Source organism: Carcharhinus amblyrhynchos, chromosome 4 (assembly GCF_965287045.1).
Source record: "Carcharhinus amblyrhynchos chromosome 4, sCarAmb.v2.hapA, whole genome shotgun sequence".
In the NCBI taxonomy this organism is placed as follows: Eukaryota; Metazoa; Chordata; class Chondrichthyes; order Carcharhiniformes; family Carcharhinidae; genus Carcharhinus; species Carcharhinus amblyrhynchos.
Window position 1 is genome coordinate 86088695 of NC_137327.1, and position 24887 is coordinate 86113581.

The window sequence follows — 24887 nt, forward strand, 5'->3', positions numbered from 1 at the left end:
TGCCAACTTAATCGTTTACCCAATCTTTATTGATCTTCCCCCACTAATAGATATCATTTAAAACAAACAGATACACAAATCCAAGGTATCCGAGTCCAAATTTCACATTCTATACAATGTTTTTGATTTCATAGAACACTTAAGAATTCCTGACTTTCTCAGTGGTTAACTTAAGATAGGCCGTGTATGCTTTATTTGTAAATCCGACTAAACCCATCCAAAAACAATACTTTTTTTGAACCCGATGTACCTTTGGCACAAAGTCTGTGATCAAAGATGCCACAACCTGAGTCGACACAAACATCGCCAAATGTGCCAAAACTTTATAATTCCATATAATGGTACATCTTGCTCTTCTCGCCATTTTATTTACTTTAGACTACAGCTAGCCTAGTCTTAGGCCACTGTAAGGTGAGTAGGCCTAGGTTTGTATGCCGTTTCCAAAAATTGAACATATCTGAAATCTGAAATGTAAGTGGCCCCAAGGATTTCAGATAAAGGACACATGCATGATCTGTGGTCACAATGTTGAATGTTGTAATAGAACATTGAAACCTTACAGTGCAGAAAGAGACCATTTGGCCCATCAAATTTGCACCAACTCTCCAAAAGAGCATCCCCACGTCTCCACCCTATCCACATAGCCTTGTGCATTTAGCATGGCCAATGCACCTAACCTGCATATCTTCAGACTGTGGGAAGAAACCGGAGCACATGGAGGAATCCAACGCAGAGAATGTCTGTGTGGAGTTTGCACGATCACCCATGGATAGAATCGAATCTGGGTCTCTGGTGCTGTAAGGCAGCAGTGCTAACCATTGTGCTGCACTCACGTGTCATGGAAGTTCTTTCACATTCCTCAATAGGCCCCATTACTTTCTGAGAAGCAACGCGACTGGTGACGAACAGAAAACAAATATCCAAGATTGGGAAGGGGGAAGCCAATTAGAGTTCCCTGTCTCCTGAATATGTTCCACTTATTCCTATTCTAAAGTTCATTTGTGGGATGTGGTGTTTGATTGAGGTGCCCTCCATTTTCAAATAACTGGTCAATTTCTCCTACTAGACTCACGCAAAGAATTCACTCTGTATTTTATGTAGTGTAGTTTGGCTAGTGGTGTACATTCAGGGAACTGCTGGAGCTGTTCTCAGTTAAGGAAACTGGGAAATAAATGAAATCAGTTTTTCTGTGACTGTGATATCCTTTGTTTTTGTCAGTCAGTATCAGACATGAATAGAAATACATCAATCTGTTTAATACTCTCCAGACCAGGAAATTCACATTAGTATCAATTTTAATTAATGTTTATTTATTAGTCACAAGTAGGCTTACATTACTACTGCAATGAAGTTACCGTGAAAATCCCCCAGTCACCACACTCCAGCACCAGTTCAGGTGAATGCATCTGACCAGCATATCTTTCACAATGTGGAAAGAAACTGGAGCACCCGGAGGAAACCAACGCAGACACGGAGAACGTGCAAACTCTGCACAGACAGTGACCTAAACTGGGAATCAAACCCAGGTTCCTGGTGCTGTGAGGCAGCAATGCTAATCACTGTGCCACCATGCCACCAATTGTGTGACAATGAATGGACAATATTTCAATGTTGCAACACATTCCATTTATTCAAGTCTGATTAGCTTAAGTGCAAGTTGTTAGCTGCCAATGTTGAAGATTCCTAATTATAAACAAGGGCAATACACTTTCAACCATTGAGCATTTTTCTCTTTTCAAACCCAAGAAACTTCCATATTTCATCAAGATTTGAGTTTTCTTCACAGCCACCGGACAGGAGGAGCTGCTGTTGGCCTCATGCCTTGTGTTGCCTGGAAATCTGACTTTGAATACTACTTTGGAAGATTTTGATTCTGGGGTGAATGTGAGCACTTGATTCATTATTAAGTGGAGGTTTTCTTTTGCCTCTGGAGTCTATGATAGTGAAAAATGCCTATGTAACCAAATAACTTTTGTAGAATAACACGTAAACCCAAGTTGGAAGCTTTATGACTTCCACCCATTTAGTTAAAATCAGAATTGCCAATGCTAGAATACAAACCTGAAAGATGTAGACCCTTAATCAAGACTAAGACATGTTCAGATAAAGGACGCCTAGTTGAAATAGGTTAGTATTTCTTTTACAAATGCTGACAGATTTGGTGTACATGTCCAACATTTTCCATTTCCCTTTCAGATTTACAGAGTTCAGTATTTTTTTTTCTTTTCACTTATCTGACTTTGGCAACAGCACAGAATGACAGTACGATAAGGATGAAACTATTTCAATTGCAACACTTTCTAACCTTGGGGCAAATCCAACTATCCCAGCCCTCTTTTTCACCATTATTATGTAAGCCTAGCTGCAACCATAACAAGTCACAAGTTAAAGGATCCACACTCAGCTGAGTACAGCAGCACCAAACTCACCAACGTGGGTCAGTATGATGGTGGTTGGTGGCGCTTTCAAGCTACGATCCCTGTGTTGTTTGCTTCGTGGGAGAGCCTGGTATTTCAGAGCTTCGACAGTTAAAAGAGTCAGAGTTTGCCAGCCTGCTGTGAACCAACAGAAAAGATCCTTCAGCTTGTCACCTGTATCTGAGGGCAACAGGTGAGGCATAACTCCAGTTGCTTTTTCAAACAGACTCTGTCATTGAGTGGGTGCCTCCAGGCAGATGCCGTCCTTCTGCACAGTGGGAGCCCCATGACCGACTAAAACTTTCCACGTTAGCCTCTGATTGTTGGCCTTATTTAGCCACTTATTGAACTTCAAGCTTGCTGGTGGGCAAATGTTTTGTCTCGGGATGGGATGGTAGCAGCGAACCATGTCTATGCACCTTCGTTCCCAACCCCATAGCTCAGTGTTTAGAACTTGTAAACCAGGGATCACAAGATCAATTCTTGGGCGGCACGGTAGCGCAGTGGTTAGCGCTGCTGCCTCACAGTGCTAGGGACCTGGGCTCAATTCCAGCCTCGGGTGTCTGTTTGTGTGGAGTTTGCATGTTTTCAACGCCCCCCACTGTGTCTGTGTGGGTTTCCTCTGGGTGCTCTGGTTTCCTACTACACCCTACAGCTGTGCTGGTTAAATTGAGTGGCCATGGCTATGCTAAATTGCCACTTAGTGTCAGTGGTAAATGTTTGGGTTTTTGGTGATAGATCCTGGGTAGGATTGTTGTCGGTGTAGACTTGATGGGCCAAATGGCCTCTTTCTGCACTGTAGGGCTTCTACGATTTTGGGTCAGATGTTTTCCTATGGGGACAGATTGCGTGATGCATGGTTGAGTATTAAGCACCAGTGTGGAGATTTGGTCAGGTTGTGTGTAGGGTCTGCTTATCAATCATTCGCTTTTATTGTGCGACTCAATAATGAAGGGAGGGTGAATTTTCAGGAGCATCGTTTTTCAGGTCCAAGTCAGATACGGGCGAATGTAGGAGATTCTTGAGCACTATCTGAATGGGAGAAACTTACCCTGGCGTCCTGGTAGTGTCCAATCCTCGAGCAATATCGCCAGAATCAGATTGTCTGGTCATTCATTTTTTTTTGCTGCGGGCAGGCTGACAGCTACATTTTGTCAACAATCCCATTCAACAGTGACAGTGTGTCTCAAAAGTTATTCATAGACTGTGCAACACATTCTGATATTTTGAAGATGTGATAGAAGTGACGTAAATTCAAGCTCTTTCTGTCTTGCTTACATTTGTCTCTAGAGTGGCCCAATAGTTAGCACTGCTGCCTCATAGTACCAGGGACCTGGGTTCGATTCCCGGTTTGGGTCACTGTCTGTGTGGCGTTTGCACATTCTCCTGTGTCTGCGTGGGTTTCCTCCCACAGTCCGAAAGATATGCTGGTTAGGTGGATTGGTCATGCTAAACTCTCCCTCAGTATACCCAAATGTGTGAATCAGTGTAGCGACTAGGGGATTTTCACAGTAACTTCATTGCAATATTAATGTAAGCCTACTTATGACACTAAACTTAAACAATGTTTTGTATCCCATATGGTGGAGCCATTCATTAGTCAGGAAATAGCAGCTATGGCAGGAGTGCCAACCAGCATCCTTCTAAATAGAAATTTATACACAAAGATTTGGCCCCTAGACTTCTTGTAGAGTGTGCAAACTCCACACAAATAATCACCCCAGGGCAGAATCGAACCCAGGTGCCTGGTGCTGTGAGACAGGAGTGCTAACCACCATGTGACACATTGGGATGTTGTAGCATTTATGGATTAAATGCAGATTTAGGATTTGTGCCTGTGATTGCTGACATTTTCAGCAATTCTCCATCATTCTTCACGGTTCAATTTGTTGACATAAGGGGACATTTTGCTTTTTGTTTTGCACTCCTATAGTCTACCTATAGACAGGGATGATGTGGAAAGATTGCTTTTGGGAATGGAGGAAAAGGAGAACTGCAAGGCATACGTCACAGAGCTAGTGAAGTTATCCGCAAAGATAGAAAAGCTTGGAACAGAAGATCATGCTAATCATGGGTTTTCAGGTTCTGCCTACTTCAGCTTAACTGCAGATCAATGTCAATATCCTTTTTGCTTTACCAGAGAGCTGAGATCTAGTAATGCCATCTGTTACACTTGCAGAGCATGGACAGTACAGCCTATAGCTGTCAAGGTCACAGTTGCCCATAATTTTATATGGGCTTCCTTTTAGCTGCAACAAATGATGTCAGCAACATCTCCCAGTTTGCAGTGCGCCAATACATCAGGGAAGACACTGAACCTCTCTACACAGGAGGAATACTTACACCTGCTTTCTTACCGGAAGAATGAAAAATGAGGAAAGAGCACTCGGCTTTGTCTGCTTGGCAGACTTCATTGTGCCATGTGCTGTTGTCTACATGTTCCCAGTAGCCACACTGACAACATTATCACTCAATATCAATCATTTCCTCAGTGTACAATTGGGTAGGCCCCTGTCCTAGCTGTTGCAGACATGTGCCGAGTGAAATCACCATGTACAAATCCTTCCTCTAACCGAGCCTCTGAAGTCTGCTTGCTGACTATTTGAAATATTGACTATTGACTATATAGCGAGAGGCGCATCAAGTAACGGAGCATTTTCTACAACATTGCATTCCACTCCTTGCTGAGTGACATTGACTTCCTCAGCAGCTGAAATGAAGGAGAGAGACAAGGGATGTGGGAGAGCAGTGAAAAAGAAACAAATGTTGAAAGCACCTGCCACTTGTTGTGCAAAGTGTGTGGAATGATGGAGAACTCAAAAGAGATAAAAGGGATTTAAAAATTCAGCGTGGTATCTCCTCCCATATCACCAATGGTCACGTTACACTTTCTTGATCCTCTCTCCAAGTGGGGTGAGAAGGGTGTGAAGACAGACAATTTATGTCAGTATAGCTCCCGAGGTTTGCCCTTGGTGGATACTAGGTGACTGGGAATGGATGGGTTAAGGACAGAGTGATAGGTAGGAAGGATGGGCTAGCTAGGCATGAATTGGCACTAAGTTGAAATGCAGGCTACAAAGGACCATGAGATTGCTTGGAGGACATGGGCACAAACATTGAGTAGAGGGACATTTTACTTGCATGAGTATGAGGAACCATGGGGTGGATAGAGGGGCATAGATTGGCATATTGATATGAATGGCCATGAGGCAGCATGGATGGACATGGGGAGAATGTGGGGTGTGAAGTGTGAAGGTTGGAGTGATATTTTATGTTTTAATCAGTCCTGGAACGCCGAGATAGTATTCCTGCCCTGCCCAACTCTGCATCAAAAAGCCTCCTCACTTCTTCTTCCCAGGATTCCCAGCCTGACTCCTGACTTCCGCACCCCCTGCTCTATCTCCCACCTTATGAACACCTCCTCAATCCACCTCTGCACAGCTCCCCTATTCATATACCCCTTGCATAGCCCCCCCTTGCATGTCCACCCACCCATAATTGTGCAAAGCCCACCTCCATCATAGCCATAACCCCAGTCTACCAATCCAATTTTTCAATTGATGGGAAGTCAGCATAGCTGGTTGAGCCAGCATTTATTGCTCATTTCTAATTAGAGTCAAAGAGGTTTACAGCATGGAAACAGGCCCTTCTGCCCAACTTCTCCATGCTGCCCAGTTTTTACTACTAAACTAGTCCAAATTGCTCACATTTAGCCCATATCCCTCTATACCCATCATACTCATGTTACTGTCAACATTGCCCTTGAACTGAATGTCTTGCTCAGCCATTTCAGAAGGGACTTAAGAATCAACCACATTGCTGTGGCTGTGGAGTCAGATGTCAACCAGACCAGTAAAGAAGGGCGACAGATTTCTTTCCTTAAAGGACATTAGTGAACCAAATGGGTTTTTGCAACAATCGTCAATGGTTTCATGGTCATCATTAGGCTTAATTCTAGATTTTTATTGAATTCAGATTTCACCATCTGCCATGTTGGGATTCAAACTCAGGTCCCCAGAGCATTACCCTGGAATTCTGGAGTACTGGTCCAGTGGCCATTCCACTTAGCATTGTGGCACAATGGTTAGCACGGCTGTTTCACAGTGCCAAGGTCTCAGGTTTGAGTTCCAGCTTGGGTCACTGTCTGTGCAGAGTCTCCCCGTGTCTACATGGATTTCCTCTGGGTGTTCCGGTTTCCCTCCCACAATCCAAAAGACATGCTGGTTAGGTGCATTGGCCATGCTATATTTTCCCTCAGTGTACCCGAACAGACGCTGAAGTGTGGTGACTAAGGGATTTTCACGGTAATCTAATTGCAATGTTAATATAAGCTTACTTGTGACAATAATAAATTAACCTTAAATTATATCTCTGGCTTCCCTAACTTGGATCCCAGCCCATTGGAACTGCTCCGTCACACTTATGGTGCTGCCAGGATGTCAGGTGGACATAGCAGAGTGCCCACTGGGCACTGCCAGGTGAGCACAGCCCGATGGGAACTGTCTGGTCAAGCCCTGACCACCCAGGAGCTTCAATGACCTCAAATCCCTCCAGCATGGCCATGGTGCCCACTACTACAGAGCAGTAGTGATTCTCGCCGGTGAAGTGGAAAGCATTTGGGAGGGCGGAAGCAGCTGTGCCAAGTTTGGTAGATATATTTAAAATGCTGGCAATCCTACGTAAATATGCCTTGCACACTTTCTGGGCATGAAGCCATTCACGCCAGTAAAGTAGGGGGCATGAATCAGATTTTTGGCCACTCATATTATGTTCCCAGCTCGGCACGCTGATTGACAAGGGTAGCAAGCTGGTAAGATCGTGTACCATGTTTTAGAGTTCCATTTCTAAGCTCAGATATCTCCACATCACCCTGTTCTGGTTTAAGCTCCTCTTTAAAGCCCAGCTCTTAGGCCAAGCTTTGGCTTGCCCTCAATATAATCTTCTTTATGTCGGTGTGCATTTTGTCTTGTTATGCCTCCATGAAGCACTTTGAGACTTTTTTCCATGTTCAAGGTACTGTATAAATGGAAGTAGTTATAGCTGAGGTTGTTTGTTTTGTTCACTGCAGTTGCAAAAATACAATTTATATTCATAAGTGCCATTGATGAGCACAGTGGGTGTGGCACAGTGGTTAGCACTGTTGCCTCACAGCACTAGAGACTCAGGTTCGATTTCCAGTTTGGGTCATTGTCTGTGCGAAGTCTCCCCGTCTGCATGAGTTTCCTCCGGGTGCTCCAGTTTCCTCCCACAGTCCAAAAGATGTGCTGTTAGGTACATTGGCCATGTTAAATTCTCAGTGTATCTGAACAGGCGCCAGAATGTGGCAACTAGGGGATTTTCACAGTAATTTCATTGCAGTGTTAATGTAAGCCTACTTGTGACACTAATAAAATTTTTAAAAACTTTAAACTACAGCACTCTTTCCATCTCTGTTGCTACAAAGATTGGGGGAGCTGAGGATTTGTTTGATTTGATTTATTATTGTCACATGTATTAGTACACTGTTAAAAATATTATTTCATACACACTATACAAAGTATGCAATATATAAAGAAATGAGACTGTGCAGAATGTAATATTACAGTCATAGCTAGAATGTAGAGAAAGATCAACCTAGTGCAAGGTAGGTCTATTCAAAAATCTGATGGCAGCAGGGAAGAAGCTGTTCTTGAGTCAGCTGGCACGTGTCTTCAGACTTTTGTACCTTTTTCCCGACAGAAAAAGGTGGAAGAGAATATGTCTGGGGTGCATGGGGTCCTTGGTTATGCTGGCTGTTTTTCTGAAGCAGCGGGAGCAACAGTCATTGGATGGGAGGCTGGTTTGCGTGATGGACTAAGCTTCGCTCACAACCCATTGTGGCTTTTTTTGTGATCTTGGACAGAGCATACCAAGTTGTGATACAACCAGAAAGAATGCTTTCTATGGTGCATCTGTAAACATTGGTGAGATTCGTAGTGGACATGCCAAATTTCTTTAGCCTCCTGAGAAAGTAGAGATGCTGTTGGGCTTTCTTAACTATAGTGTCAGTGTGGGGCACCAGGACAGGTTGTTGCGATCTGCACATCTAGAAACTTAAAGCTCTGCGATTGAATTAATAATGGGTACTATCTATTTCTATAAAACAGATGAATGAGTGACAGAACCAAAGAAGTTGTGTACACATTTTTCCTGCCCACAAAAGTGACTTGGCCATTGCACTCACATTCCATAATAAATTGTACAGATTTTAAAACTTCACAGGGTACAATTTAAATTGTCACCTGAGAACTGTACTTGAAGGAATTTCAGAGGTAGAGAAAACTTTCTTCTTTGATCTATTTAACTATCCCTGTGAGTATCATTAAAATAGAATCACTTAATGTCTTGTAACTTGTCAGAAGTGCTTACAAATAAGTAAACTTTCATAGCTAAGAGAAAGAAAATGAAGACATATAGATATACTTTAATGTAACACACTTCCATGCCTCTTAGAAATGACTTTGCATACAATGGATTTTCTTGAAGTACAGTGACCAATGCTATGTAGCCAAATATTGTTGCCACTCAGCACTTGTATGATTCTGTTATAATTCCATAGTAGCCATAGCATGAATGACCAATCATCCTGTTTTTCTGGTGATGTTGGTTGAAGGTGACATATTGGTTAGGGCATCAGAGAAGCTGTCTGCCCTTCTATAATGATTTTTTTAATGCCCATTTGAAATGCCAGATAAGCTCATTAGACTTTGGTTTCATTCAAAACTTGGCACCACTGACATAGCAACATTCCCTTACTTTGCACTATAAGGCCATGAGGCATAGGAGCAGAATTAGGCCATTCAATCCATCGAGTCTGCTCTGCCATTCAGTCATGGCTGATATTTTTCTCATCCCCATTCTCTGCCTTTTCCCCATAACCCTTGATCCCCTTATTAATCAAGAACCTATCCATCTCTGTCTTAAAGACACTCAAAGATGTAGCCCCCACAGCCTTCTGCGAATTCCATAGATTCATCACTCTCTGGCTCAAGAAATTCTTCCTCATTTCTGTTTTAAAGATTTGTTCCTTTAGTCTGAAGTTGTACCTTCTGGTTCTAGTTTTACCTACTAGTGGAAACATTCTCTCCATGTCTATTCTATCCAGGCCTCACAGTACCCTATAAGTTTCAATAAGATCCACCTTTACCCTCTAAGCTCCAACGAGTACAGACCCAGAGTCCTCAACCGTTCCTCAAACAACAAGCTTTTCATTCCAGGGATTATTCTTGTGAACCTCCTCTGCACTGAAGTTAGTCTGGATGATTTGCTTGAGTTCTATCTGCTAACACTCATTCTCTAGCCTCATTCATGAATAATGTTCACTTGGTATTATTCTAGAGGGTGCCCAGTGTTCAGCACCCACTAAATTAAACTACAGTGAGGCAAATTATCCCTTAGTGTCAGGGCGATTAGCAGGATAAATACATGGCGTTGCGGAGATAGGACGAGGATGGGATTGTTATCAGTGCAGGCTCAATGGGCCAAGTGACCTCTTTCTGCACTGTAGGGATTCTATAAAAGTATCTTGAGGAGAGGAGGAAGCTAACACTATAATAATCAAATGGCTATGCAAATCAGTTGAAGATGTTCTAAACAATAGTTTCTGTCAGCCTACTTTTGTCAATCTGATGTTGATTTACACATGAAGGACGTAGTGGCCATGGCACAATCCCTTGACTATGTACTTCCTGGCCAATTTGATATATTTTCCAGGCAACCTTGCAGATATCGAACACATTGCTTTAAAGTCTGTGGGTCATGGTTTTGATATTTAGCCTTATCAGGGCACAAGGACAAACTTCAAAATATAACATAAATTCCACCATGATAAAGAGTTGCATGCTGTTCTTACACTGATTAATGTGGTTCACCTTCCTCTCATATATATGCCTGTCCTTGCTTTCTGGTGACACTATCATAACTACACTTGTAATCCCCTGATGGTCTACATTCTATCCTATTAATCCATACAGACAGGAAAATTCCCAATCTGTATGTAGGTGGCTGGTCTCAACTGAGGGAAAAATATGGCTTTGCTGTGCCCAAAATGTATAATTTGCATTGGTTTCTCTCTCTCCATCATGGTAAGAATTAGTTAATAATCAGATTCACCGACTGCAAAGGGTCCAGCTTGTTTTGATAGGATAGTTCTGGAATGTAAAATTTCAGCCTAGCAATGCATCTAAGCATATAAAAGCGCTAGATTAAAAATCAAGCATCTCGTGAACTTTGTTCATTTTCATGTCTTTAACCTTTAAAAGGGTCATTCTTGTGCCTGAATATTTAGGATGGCAGGGGCTTGACTGGGAAAGTTGGCATGCACATACCTGCTGACTCTAACAGGCTCACTACCATCAGATTAAGGGATCACCCATTTCAAACAAAAATGAAGACGAATTTCTTCTTTCACAGGGAACGGACTATTTGATATTCTTTACTATGGAGGCTGCAGCGACTGAGTATTAATTATGTTTAAGGCTGAGATAGACAGATTTTTAATCAGTAAGAGAATCAAGGGATATGGGGATAAGGGGGGAAAGTGGAGTTTAGGATTACCATATCTGAACAGTCATAATCTCATTGAATGGCGGAGCATACTCGATGGCTGAATGGCCTATTTCTGCTCCTGCATCTTATGGTCTTATAGTCAGGAGGTGTCCAGTCTTTGAAGAGAGGGCCCCCATTGTCAGAAGGGGGTTTCTGATGAAAGCGCCAACTCTCATGTCCAGCCTAGTACAGCTTCCCATCCAAGATTAGGATTTACAATTTTCCTATATTCGACCCTGATCTATCTGGTGCTTGCCAGCCTATAAATTGAGGCTGGATGGGAAAAAGCCCTCGAGTGGCATCAAAACCCATCGGGAGGAGGGAGGTGCTGTAAAATTCTGTCACTGAATTTAGTTCATTCCAATCTGATCTTAAAAAATTATTTCTTCTCCTATCTCATTTAAAGCTATCTGATAGTCCAATCTATCGACAAAAACAACAGAATGTAAAATTGGTATTGCACTTTAGTACAACAGGAGTGCTGTTTGTTATTAATCCTATTATCCAAGCAAGAATTTGTAGGCCTCCATCTCCTGTAAATCCAGCGTGTGCCATTGATTTGGTGACTTAATCCATTGTCTGCAAGTCTGTAGCCTAAGCAATGGTCTATTGAAGTTAAGGAAGATCATGTAGTATAGCCTTCTCAAGGGCAATATGGGATGGGTAATAAATGTTGACTTTGTCAGCTGACATCTCATGAAATAATGTTTTAAAAGCCAAAATACTGTAACTAGGATTCTATTTGATCTCATGATAAATTACCTTCAAGCTTGGTTAATAGATAAAGGCACACTCTAGGTCATAGGCAAGGGTTTGTCTATGAGATGTTGAGGCAAAGAAACTGTTTAGAGTAAAAATACAAAATTGTAACAATTGCATTTGTTTAGTATTCCTTTCCAGAGTGAGCAACCTTGTTCCTGATCATTGTCCAGTAACCCAGCTGAAAGTTACACATTAACAAACATTAAGTGAGGAAAGGACAAGGTTTGGCAATGACCACCAAAGGCAGTCATGGTGACACAGTGAAGGGTGGCACAGTGGTTAGCACTGCTGTCCCACAGCACCCAGGACTGGTTTCAATTATAGTATTGGGTGACTGTGTGGAGTTTGCACCTTCTCCGCGTCGTTGCGTGGGTTTTCTGTGGGTGCTCCTGTTTCCTCCACAGTCTAAAGATGTGTAGGTTAGGAGGATTGACCATGCAAAATTGTTCCTCGGTGTCTTAAGATGTGTAGGTGAGGGGAATTAGTCAGAGTGAATGCATGTGGTTATGGGGATGGGGTGGGGATAGGCTTAAGTAAGATGCCAAGTTGGTGCAGACTTGATAGGCCGAATGGCCTCCTCCTGCATCGTGGATTCTATGGTTCTATGAATAAAATAGCATGTTGATCAGCCAATGTGGATTGCACTCAGAAAAAGCAGTCCTAAGTAAAGGAACTTATTTAAATGTAGAATCAGGAGTAGCAAAAATGCTGTTCTCGACCCCTGAAAGATGATGCGTTGTTGTTGGTCACTGTACTCTTCACCCCACTCCTACTGTCACCAGCTGCCACCCTCCTTCCCAGCCAAGCAGCAATCCCCACCCCAATGTGATCATAATCTCCCTGGCCCTATTTCCAGCCTGGTCACTAATCTACCAACCTTTTATATCTCTCCCACATCCGACTCCTCATGGCCTTCAAGTTCTTCCTTCCCCTAGCACCAATCCCCTGACCCTCACTTACATGCAGAGTGCTGTAACGTTCTTAGCATGTTGTTGACTTGACGTTAGTGAATCCTCTAGCCCAGTATCAGGAGTACCATGGAACCTGCCATTTAGGCCCAAGGATTGCACAAGGGCTATAGAAATATAAAACCAAGGAGGGGTCGGTTTGCCCAGTTGACAGGAAGGTCAGAATGTGATACAGAATAATTTCAATAATACAGGTGCCGGCTGTGGTAGTTTATAGAGGCGTGCCTTCTCAACTGGCCACCCTGCTCGCAGAACGTTGCCACTTTACATAAGCAATCGTCTCTTTCTAATTGGACAGAGTTCCTTTGTAGAAGACTCTAGGTATTATCTCACAGGACGAATGGGCTTGATAGAGTGAATGTGGTCTTCTCATTCTGTACTGTGCCACATTCCCTGTATGATAGAATTTAAATTAATTGTTGAGTACAGTATTTCACATTGGTTTGACTGGAGATGTAATCTTTTTTTGTTTAATTCTCCTGCAGGTCAGATGAAGAAGTGATAGTGCACTTCATCAATCGAGATAATGAAAAACTAACAGCAGTGGCAAAGGAGGGTGAAAGTCTCCTTGATGTTGTGATCAACCATAATCTAGATATTGATGGATTTGGTGAGTGTCCAAAACACAGATTGTTCATCTCATTCTGCTCTGATTTATTTCTGTCAGGATATGGTGTCTTGACTTAGGAGCTATTCTTGCTGCTTGAGCGACATTACTAAAGCCCAACAGACACTATCTTGATGTGCACTAGATAGAAAAATACAAAGTAAATTAATGCAATATTTTAGCCCATCTTATTTACTTTCCAAAACAGCCCATAGAACGATTTTGCCACTCAACCTAAAATGCCATTTCAGTGGTTAATCATGCTTCATGCAAAAATCGTGTTGATCTTCCCTTTCCACCCTCTCCCCCCAACTGATAGAGGAACACCTTCTTCTCATTTTAGTGTTCCAACAACCATCCTCAGCTGAGAGGATAGTTGTTGGAACACCATAAAGCTTCTAATTTCTGGGATGGTTTCTCACTGGATAAACTTGGAAACAATTCAAGCAACAGCACCAAATCGGAACAAATGTCAAAAAAATTAAGCTAACTAAATTACAGCTGCTGAACAGTTCACATTGTCCTCCAGACATTAGCCAGGGCTCATCTTCTGATCTTTATTCAATTTATCATTGTGTGGTTATCAAGTGAGGAAGAACCAAGCTTGACTGTAATGTTCTCATGAATAAATGACCTGCTGCCCTTCATTGTTCAGCCTTACAGAGGAATAAGGGCCACCTTAGTGAGGTACAGGAGGGTTGCCAGTGCCCGTTGGAATCTATACTTAGCAAAATCAGAGCCTTCATAGAAATGTAGAAATTAGGAGCAGGAGTAGGCCATTCATCCCTTCAAGTCTGCTCTGCCATTCATCTTGATCATGGCTGGACATTGAATTCAATATCGTGATTTCCCCCCTTCCTCCCATATCACTTAATCCTTTAGCCCCAAGAGCTATATCTAATTTCTTCTTGAAATCAGACAACATTTTGGCCTCAACTACATTCTGTGGTGGTGAATTCCATAATTCAGCTGAGAAGGTAAGAATGCAAAGGAAGTCTAACTTTTGTCATTACTGCAGGTGCCTGCGAAGGAACCTTGGCTTGTTCAACATGCCATGTAATCTTTGACAAGGAGACTTTTGAAAATTTGGATGAGATCACAAATGAAGAAATGGACATGTTGGATTTAGCCTTTGGACTGACAAAAACGTAAGAAAGGCTTTTCGAATTAAGAATGCCTTCTAGGTATTTATATACTGTGGTCAACTTCTCTTCAACAACAAGGTTATTTTAATAGTTTTCCCCCCTCACCACCAAAAGTACTGAAGGGAGATAATATTTATTAGTTGCCTCGTAAATTACACAGATAATTCTTCTTCACATGTAAGCCTGCAGAATGTGTCAGTGCATTCATTATTCAACCACAAAGAGATCATAACTCTGTCCTCAACTGGCATCCAAGTACTTTTACCCTAGGAATCACTGGAAAACAATCCGGATCACAAGATCATTTTTATTGAGGATAGCTATTTAGCCTATTGAGAGAACAAACAGTGCCTTCATCACAGCACAGTGTCATGGTGGCACAATGGTTAGCACTGTTGCTCACCTCCACGGACCCAGGTTCAACTCCCAGCTTCGGTCACTATCTGTGTGGAGTTTGCACTTTCTCCCCATGTCTGCGTGGGTTTCCTGCAGGTGCTCCGGTTTCCTCCCACAGTCTGAAAGTCGTGCTGGTTAGGTATATTGACCTGAACAGGTGCCATAGTGTGGTGACTAGGGGAATTTCACAGTAACTTAATTGCAGTGTTAATGTAAGCCTTGCTTGTGACTAATAAACTTTACTTTATCTAACTAACTCTTAATAGTTTTTCCCATGTATGAATCACTCTAATTGGGATCCACCTGCTAAAACATTTCTTATCAAAGGTACAAATGATATCCTATGTGACTGTGACATGAGGTAAACTATCCTTCCAAGCCTTCTCAACCTCTTTGCAGTCTTTGACACAGTGGATAATGCAATTCTCCTCCAAAGCCTCTCACTGAGTGAGACTGCCTTCAACTAGTTTCTTAATCTAATTGTAGCAAGGGAATCACCATCAGTAACTTCTCTTCCCATTCCCACTTAGTTATCTCTTGTGCTCACTTACAATCCATCCTTGGACCACTTCTATTTCTCATCTGTAAGCTGTTCCTTAGTCACATCATTTTAATGCACAATATCAATTTTCAGAAGCTGGAGACCCCATTACCACCTCATCATCAGCTCTCTCAACTCCTGTAATATCATTAAATTATCAAACTATTTCTCAGACATCTAATACTGGATGAGTAGAAATTTCCACCAATTAAATATTGGGAAGACTGAAGTCATTTTGCCCTGTCCATTAATTCCATTCCTCTCCCTGGCAGCAGTCTGAAGCTGAACCAGAATGTTCACAACATTTGACCCTGAGATGAGTTCCAACATCATAACTGTTCTGTCACCATGACAGCCTATTTCCACCCCCAAAGGTTCACCCATCCTCACCCCTGCCCCAACTCTTCTGCTGTATAATCTTTCATCCATGCCCATGTTGTCTCAAAATTTGGTTATTCCACACACTCCTGGCCAGGCTCCCGCATTTTCTCCCCTGTAACTTCAAAACTCCCGCCATGTTCTCTTTACCCATCACTCTGGTGCTTGCTGACATACTCTGGTTCCTGGTTAAGCAACACCTAGATTTTCAAATGTTCATCCTTGTTTTCAAGTCACTCCTTCTGTCTCAGTAATCTCTTCCAGCCCCACAGTGCGTTGGATTTGAACTGCTTGAAACACTGGTGGTGAGGCAGTTCAGTACTGTATGCAGAACCTAGAAGTTTCAACAGCACATTTGTTAGTGGCCTTTTAACACAGTCACTGCATTAGCATCCAACTTTTGGGTTTCTCAACCAATTGGTGTGAGCAGGCAGGTGATGATGTGTATGACTCTACTTCAGCTAAAGTCTCTAAAGGGACAATGCTAGAATGAAATTTGAAGAGCTATTCAGGTATTTCAATACTGCAGAAAAATTATAGCAATGGACACACAATGCCGCAAGGCAACACCATGCTTCATTGCTGTCTGTCTGGAGCTGGAGCTGCAGGGTAATTGTTTCCTCACAATGGGAGAAAGAAGCCCAGACAGAAAGCAGGAAGCTATGGCTGGAAATTGCCAAGAAAGATAGCAGCAGTATTATGATGCAAAATTCAGGGATACAGCACCAGAAGAGGTCAAGAAAGGTAAATGGTCTGGCCTATTAAAGATATCCTGGTGTTCTTCTCACCCCAACCCCCTTACTTTGCTTTCCCAGTCCTACTCCTGCACATCATCCCTTATACAAACCAACCTTGCAGGTTTTCCATTCTCTTTCTTCTAGTCTCCACCTCATATCCTCACCTAACCATTCACCACTGACATTCACTCACACCTTAATGCAACATAACACCTCATCACATCTATCCACTCAACACCTTCCATTACTCTCACTGTTAGATCTCTTCTCCCTCTACTTGTAGTATTAGGGCAAGTGTTAGAATCTGTTATCAGTGACATGGTAAGAGAATCATGTGACTAGGCAAAATCAGCATGGATATATGAAAGGGAAATATAATTTCCTAAACCATTAAATATTTTTGAGGTTGCAACCAGCAAGTTGGAAAAGGGGGAAATTAGTAAACAAAATAGACCAAATCTTCCGGTCTCCGGATCACTTGAGACTGGACCTATGACTGAGGTGTGGAAGTTCTGACATAAGGACCTATGTAGGAATTGCCCAGGAAGTTTCAACACATTAGGAACCTTCGTGAATTTCTCTGACTCTGAATTAAAATTGGAAACTTGGGACTCTACCTCAGGACTTAACCTGGGTAGTTAGCCCTGACTACCCTGATTACCCTCCAAAACCCAATAACTATCCCACAGGCTGTCCTCAACCTGACTCTCCCCACTGGCTACCTCCCAACACCATGACAAGCCTCCCAACTCTACCCAACCTGACTACCTTCGTCTGATCCAATTTAACTCCTGTCCCGATCAAACTACCTACTCTAACCACCTGACTACTCCCAACTCTACCCAACTATTCCTTGACCCAACTAAATCCCTGAGCACTGGACTACCACCCTAACTTGACTGGCTGACACCTGACCTGACTCTGCCCCCAGCTACCTCAACCACCTGACTATCCCAGGCCACCCAACTATTCCACCGACCAGATCTTTCAACTTCCGACCTATCTACTACTCAGTCACCAATCCCACTCACATACCCATTTACCCATCTCACCCACTTACCCATATTGATCACTTACCCACCTTACCACTTACCGACCTCACCCACAAATGACCTGACCTCCATGACTACACCAATCTAACCCACCTTACCAACCTCACCAATCTACCAACCCATCTGCCTACCCATCTACCTAACTCATACAACCACTCACCCACCTATCCACCATATCCTCCTACCCCAGTTCACTCAACTACCCCCTCACTCACCTTACCCACCAACCTGTGAAACACCTTGCCGCATGCTCACCCATCTAGTTTACACACATACCAACCTCACACACCTACCCATCTTCCCCCTTCCCCACCATAGCTATTAACTTACTTATCCACCTACCCATTCACTATTCCTCCCATTGATCCATTCACCTATTCACTAACATTCAAACTGGATGTTTAAACTGACCATATGGCAGCAAGTGCCATAAAACGGTGGGGGGCTTGTTCAGTTTTCCCCCGACTCTACTTTGCTCCGATGCAGTTTCCCAAGGGATACTGGGCTGTGTATTTCCATGAAAGCCGAGCTTGGGAGGTACCAGTGGAAATGCACATCAATATTGGGAGGTTTTGAAGGAAATGGAATTCCAATGATTATTGCTGCTGTTTCAAAAATCCGGGCAATATGCTTGAATTTTTAAAACTCATCCTGTAAGGTGCAACACAAGAGGTTATTACACAGAACGAAATGTGGAAGCTTTGGAGAGAGTACAAACAAGGTTCACCAGGACATTGCCTGGTCTTGAGGGTGTTGGCTATGAGGAGAGATTGAATAAGCTAGGATTGTTTTCACTGGAAAGAAGGAGGCTGAAGGGAGATCTGATAGAGGTCTACAAATTATGAGAGGCATAGATAGGATGGGTAGTCAGAGGCTTTGTCTCAAAGTGGAAGTGTCAATTACAAGAAGGCACGTGTTCAAGCTGAGAGGAGGAAAGTTTAAGCAAGATGTGAGGGGGAAGTTTTTTACACAGAGAGTGGTGGTGCCTGGAATGTGCTTGTTTTGGAAGCAGGCACATTAGCAACATTTACGGGGCATCAGGATGGGTAAATGCATAGGAAGGAATAGAGGGATACAGACTGAGTAAAGGCAGAAGGTTTTTTTAATAGTTTAGCTGGGGCATCATAATCAGCACGGACTGTTCCTGTACGGTACTTTGTTCCTTTTTCTAAAATTAGGGTTCATGGGGGTTGGGAAAAATTAATGAGCAAGGATTGAGAATTGACGAGGGGACAGAAAATAGAGCTGAAGGTAGTGCTGGCAGAGGGGATTCCATTGAGGAGCCCTGGAACACTGTGGGGGGAGCGGGGGAGCAGGGAGAGAGTATGTGGGGGCCTGTAAGGGAGTGTGGGGGTCAATGAGAGAGCGTGTGGGGGTAGCAATGACAGAGCATGTGTGAGGGAGGGGCAGTGAGAGAGTGTGTGGGGGGTCAGTGAGAGAGTATGAGGAGGGGCAGTGAGAGAGTATGGGAGGGTCAGTGAGTGAGTGTGGGGTGTAGTGAGAAAATGTGGAGGTGAGTTGAGAGAGAGATTGTGGGGAGGGTGTTGTGAGAGAGTGTGTGGGACAGGGGTGGTGAGCATGTGCTGGGGGGGGGGGGATAGGTGAGAGTGTGGGACAGAATGTGTCCAAAAGGCTGGCTCAGCCCCAGTGTCAGGGTTCTCGCTCACCTCACCCACACTCATCATGAGCTGAATTTTCCTGTTCCAGCCACCACAGGAATTCTAGCTGGCAGGGTGGACCATTCAAAAGTCCATTGATCTCAAATGGGATTTTTCAGTCTTTAGGCAAAAGAGCCAGAAAATCCCACCACATAACTCCTGTGGGTGGCACAGTGGTTAGTAATGCTGCCTCACAGCACCAGGGACCTGGGTTTCCTCAGGATGCTCCGGTTTCCTCCCACAGTCTGAAAGACATTCTGGTTAGGGACATTGACCTGTACAGGCGCCGGACTGTGGTGACTAGGGGAATTTCACAGTAACTTCATTGCAGTGTTAATGTAAGCCTTACTTGTGACTATTAAATAAACTTTTAACTTTAACCTTATCAACCTTCACAGCTGGTGAGGGTGAGCGAGTGAACACTCTGAGCCTATGAGTGAGCCTGAATCAGATGCTCTCATCCTATTACACTCTAATATCATCTTTATTTACTACTCATCTTTTTCTGCCCAGCAAGCCTCATGTTAAAAAGAAATCATACCTAAATGTTATATCAAACTTCATCTTTCTGAAATTTTCTCATCAGCCCCTCGATTGAGAACAAATTCCCCCCTCCTCGTCCCACATGGAGAGGTCAGACAAGCCCTAATGGATCCAGCCGGGGGTTCCTCGCACAGCATTTTCAAAGTGATCAGAATCCCTGCTTCCCAATCTAATTTCAGCCCAGGCTGCAAATTGATGGGAATGGAAGACCTTGCAGTTGTAGAGGATTCCAGGATTATCTGGAGGCATCCTGGTTGCCACATGTGATAACTTCTGGGACATTTGGCAATCCAGAGAGTCACAAAGTCACTGTGTCTAATTGGTGCACACCATTCCTGACATTGGTCACAATTAGGATAAATTTGTGGGCAGCAAATTGCAAGATTCTGTAAATATATCCCCTGCAGATCTCTGGAAGGAGCCAGAGGCAAAGAAGTACTAAACTGGTGGTGTTTACAGTTGTTGAATTTGTGCTGATCAGGTGACCCACTTAACTGGATGTCTTCTTCCAGGAGGTTGATAATGTGAACAATGACCCGCACCTCCTGAAACACTGATACTTAGACATATTTAAAGAAATTGAGTTTCTGCCTGTGGCTCTGGACTGATCATAGCTGCAAATTGGGCAGGCAGCCACTGCACCCCACTCCCCTTTCCAGCATGTGACTTTGGGCCAGCAACGAGACATCAGTACCTTTTAGCTTTGACGAATGGTCATCTGGACTTGAAACGTCAGCTCTTTTTTCTCCTCACAGATGCTGCCAGACTTGCTGAAATTTTCCAGCATTTTCTGTTTTGGTTTCAGATTCCAGCATCCGCAGTAATTTGCTTTTATTTAGACATTGTTATGTCAGTCTTAGTATTATTCAAAGCAAATGGGAGGTTATATCGGAAATCCACCATCAACATAATCGTAATTGGGGCTGTTTTGTCCTCCTTAATGTTGTCTAACCTATATATTTCAGAAGCAATTTTAGTGTTCTTCTCAACACCCTCTACTGGAGTTAGAATGTTTTCCAAGGTCCCCAGTAGGCTCTGCTTAGTCTTGCATTTGTCAATATTGTGCCCTCTCCTATTGCAGGTGTACCATGTAACTTCCCTGAATTTACATTCTTCCTGGAGATGATTTCCCCCATACTGGTGGCATTCTTCATAGCTCCTGGTCAGTGGACCAAATTCCCTATACCTCTGCTCTCTCTTTTGCTCCAAGCCTATTTGCTCATTTCTTTCTGCATCCTCCTCTGTGGTGCTTCGACTACCAGAAACTCCCTGTGAAACATGGTGGACCTCGTCTGCTTGCACACTCTGCCCTCTTTCAGAACTTTCTATAGCCTGAGTGACCCTGAATGCCTTCTTTAAAGTAATCTCTGCATCTGCTAATAATTTATTTTGTATAGTTCTGTTGTTAACACCATAGACTAGCCTGTCTCTCAACATATCATTGAGTGCAGACCCAAACTTACACAGTTCAACCCTTTGTTTTGAGGGTTTGTCTTTGTCCATGAGCATTACTATCAACTCCCCTGAGGCTCTTGTCATCCAATTAAATTTGTATCACTGCATTATTATTGAAGGCTCCTGGTGATAATGTCCCTTGACTAATTCCACAAACTTCTCAAAAGTTTTGGAATTGGGTGCATCTGGAAAAGTCAGACTCCTTATCAGGCTATAGGTTAAAGCCCTGTAGGCTGTTAATAAGATTGTCATTGTTTCTCTTCCCCTGCCAATTTGATGGCCTTAAAAATAGTGCAAGTATTTGACATATTGCTTCATGTTAGGGTCGAATGGATCTGGTTGTCCAAAGAGGGGCATTTTGTTACTCACGGATAGCAAATGAGCTTGCTTCAAAAAGTCTTCAACATGAGATCTGTTCTCCCAATTTCTGCAGCAGGCAGCATTGTGACAGTGGTGGCTCTAGTTTCATCCCACTGTCCAAAGATTAGGTCCATTGCCTACACTGAATTTTTCCTCAGTGTACCTGAACAGATGCCGGAGTGTGGTGACTAGAGGATTTTCATTGTAAATCCATTGCAGTGTTAAAGTAAGCTCACTTGTGACTAATAAATAAACTTTAACTTTACCTACCATTTGTTCAACACCCTCAATTCTTGCTGTTTCTTCTCATTTCTGTTGCTGGTAAGTTTCAGGAATCTCAGAAAATAGTGGCACAATGGTTAGCACTACTGCCTCACAGTGCCAGGGACCCGGGTTCAAATCCGAGAGTTTGCACGTTCTCCTGTGTCTGCGTGGGTTTCCTCCGGGTGCTCCAGTTTCCTCCCACACTCCAAAGATGTGCAAGTTGGGCAGATTGGCTGTGCTAAATTGCCCCTTAATGTCCCAAGGTATATAAGTTAGAGCAATTAGTGGGGTAAATATGTGGGATTGAATAGGGTCAGTGCAGACTCGATGGGCCAAATTACCTTCTGCACGGTAGCTATTCTATGATTCTAAAATCCCCAAGCTCAGAGCTAACTTCAAAATGCTAAGTTACAGTATTTGCTAATTGCGGTGTACGTATTATAGTCAACCCACCCTGGAGGGTGGCGGAGGGCGTTCCAGAATGCAGCCAATTGCACAAAACTTATGGTTGATGTTTCTCAGATGCTGTTGATTTCCTGATGCACCCTCAATTTCAGCCATTTTAATCAGCTGACCACCCAATTTTTCAGGTTAAAATGTATGATGCAAGGTTGGGACAAATCTGAGGGGCTTCACGGTATATCCATCTTTCACTAATACAAAGCTGAGAGTATTCAATGCTGATAACAGCTCTATGAAAGGCAAATGTTCCCCAGCACTAACATTCCTCACTTTGAAAAGCATGAAAACAGACACTTGGAACCCCAGCACACTTGCTACTTTAACCACCGTTACAAAAGAAAATCTACTCTTGTTCTGTTAAGTGTTATTAAAGTTCAGTGTCAGTTGAGGGACCTTGAAGCTATTGCTGCAGCATGGTTTCAAAGGGAAGACTTTCTACATGGAAGAAAGCTGTGGCCAGAATTTTCCAATCCTTTGACTTTTGGAGGACCGAACAATCCCAACCACGGATGGGGCTGGAAAATCCTGTGACTATTTTAGGAAATGCCCTTTCGGACAAGCAGCAAAATGTCAGTGTTTAGCCCATGACTAGATCCATTTGACCTATGACTAATGACCATTTGACTTGTGACTCTATGACTTGTGTGCGTCACAAAAACCACAGAGATAAGTCCTTCATGAATTGAACCTTGCGCTGCACTACTTTTGCCTCAACATCCAACATTTTGGTACATCTGCTGCAGTTATTGTGAGGAGATGTCCAAACGTAAACTGATGCCTTATATACTTAGTTGGTTTTGTTTGATGAAAATCCTAATCAGTTTTTCCACATTTCCTTTCCTGCAGAAGGCCATAGGCTCGAAAGCATTGTTGTCGGTCAATACTTTGCTCAAGAGGTAATGATTCGTGAGAAACCTGAGAGTGAAGGTCAGCAGGCTGCCCTACTGTTGGGGAGTTACAGCCAAGCTAACACGTGCCTTTACCTGCTGCGCAATATTGAAGTGAAGCTGCCAATCGATGGGAAATCTGTTCAAGCGTCAATGTACAAATCATTGCCCATGTAAATCAAGCTTATCAGATCTTTATTGTTCTTGGCTATGTTCCTGTTGTAGCCAATTCAGAAATATTGGTCTATCTAAGAAAGATTGGATTCGGAGCTGAGAACACTGACAAAGATGTAGATAGCTCAGAAAACTGCAGAACAAACCCAACCAAAATGGTTATCTGGTCACCCATTCAGTCAAGTAAAGATCAGAAACTTCTATCTTAAATGAGATGTAGTGTTCAGCATTTTAGATTATAGATTGGTACCATGAAATTAGTTCTGTTTTGAAATCAATCTTTCAATTTTGTTTCAGATAAAATTTAGGTATTCCCTGTGCATAATGCAACTGCCCCACAAGACCAATCCTACTCTGCCTAATTTAACAAATCCAAAACTGGACAGGCAGAAGGATTGGATGGGATTATCATGCTTTGAGTCCTTTGCTTGTGATAAAACTCTTTTGAACCTCATTAATCTCAATAATTAACAAGTTGTCCCCTTAATTGGAAAAATTGTTTTAAAAAATGCTCTCATGGCTCTTACATTTCACATTTCAGGTCCCGACTGGGCTGCCAGATTTGTCTGAAGAAGTCTTTGGACGGAGTAACTGTGAAGGTACCAAAGGAAATGTCCGATCTCAGAAAATCAGTTGATGCAAAGGGGCAGTGATGTGGCACATTTAACAATGGCAACATATCTCAGCAACAACTCTCAGAACGTCATAGAAGAGACACGACTACACCACGTTGTATTAAAAAACTTTAACTAGGAGTGGAATTTTTGCATATTTTAAAGTGTCAGGCTCAGCCTGAAACCCAGTGAGTAGTTCTCCAGCATCACCCGGTGTTCTCGCCACACCTTGAGTCTCTCTGAGTAAAATGTGAGTGGATGGGATTTACTCTGGCAGAGCGAGGCCTGTCGAGCCAATAAGATCAATCCACACACTCAATTCACTTACTTCAACGTACTTCACAGAGATCAGGGTGCAGTTTTAAAGGACTTCCCAGTCAGCACTGAAGTGGAACCCACACTGCACTCCCCTCTCCCCAACCCACCCACCACAGGTATTAGGGCGCTACCCACCCACACCATGCATGTAATACCAGAATTCCCTACCCAACCCCACTGCCCACTTCCCCTCGTACCAGCGATTTCCCCCCTCACTGCCAGCTTCCCTTCGCGCCTGCAAGTTCCCCCCTCACTGCCCACGTTCCTCCCCTCCCCACAACCCTACCACCACACAAAACTGGAAACCTCCCCACCATGGGGGTCCCATGAAGGCCCACCCTGGCACTACCTTCTGATACTGCTCCTGGCACAGGTTGGCACTGCCAGGTTGACAATATGCCAATCTGGCACTGCTAATCTGGCAGTGCCAACATACTGTCCAGCCATGTCCCCCTCTGTGGGGGATACATACTTTGTGATCCTGGGGGATTCCCCTCGGCTGAATCTCGTCTTGCAAAACCTGTTGTAAACCTTGCCGATGTGACATCGTGTTGGTGGGGTTTCAATATTCAGTGAGGGATGGG

General features: G+C 43.3%; 1 protein-coding gene across 1 annotated transcript; it reads left to right on the forward strand.

Annotated features, from left to right (window-relative positions):
* The first annotated feature begins 2400 nt into the window (after window positions 1-2400).
* On the forward strand, window positions 2401-24661 carry fdx1b (ferredoxin 1b). Its single transcript, XM_080188208.1, has 4 exons — window positions 2401-2610; window positions 13198-13322; window positions 14338-14467; window positions 23913-24661. Exons 1-4 carry the CDS (start codon window positions 2444-2446, stop codon window positions 24022-24024), a joined length of 534 nt encoding a protein of 177 aa, XP_080044334.1. The 5' UTR covers window positions 2401-2443; the 3' UTR covers window positions 24025-24661.
* Window positions 24662-24887: the final 226 nt, after the last annotated feature.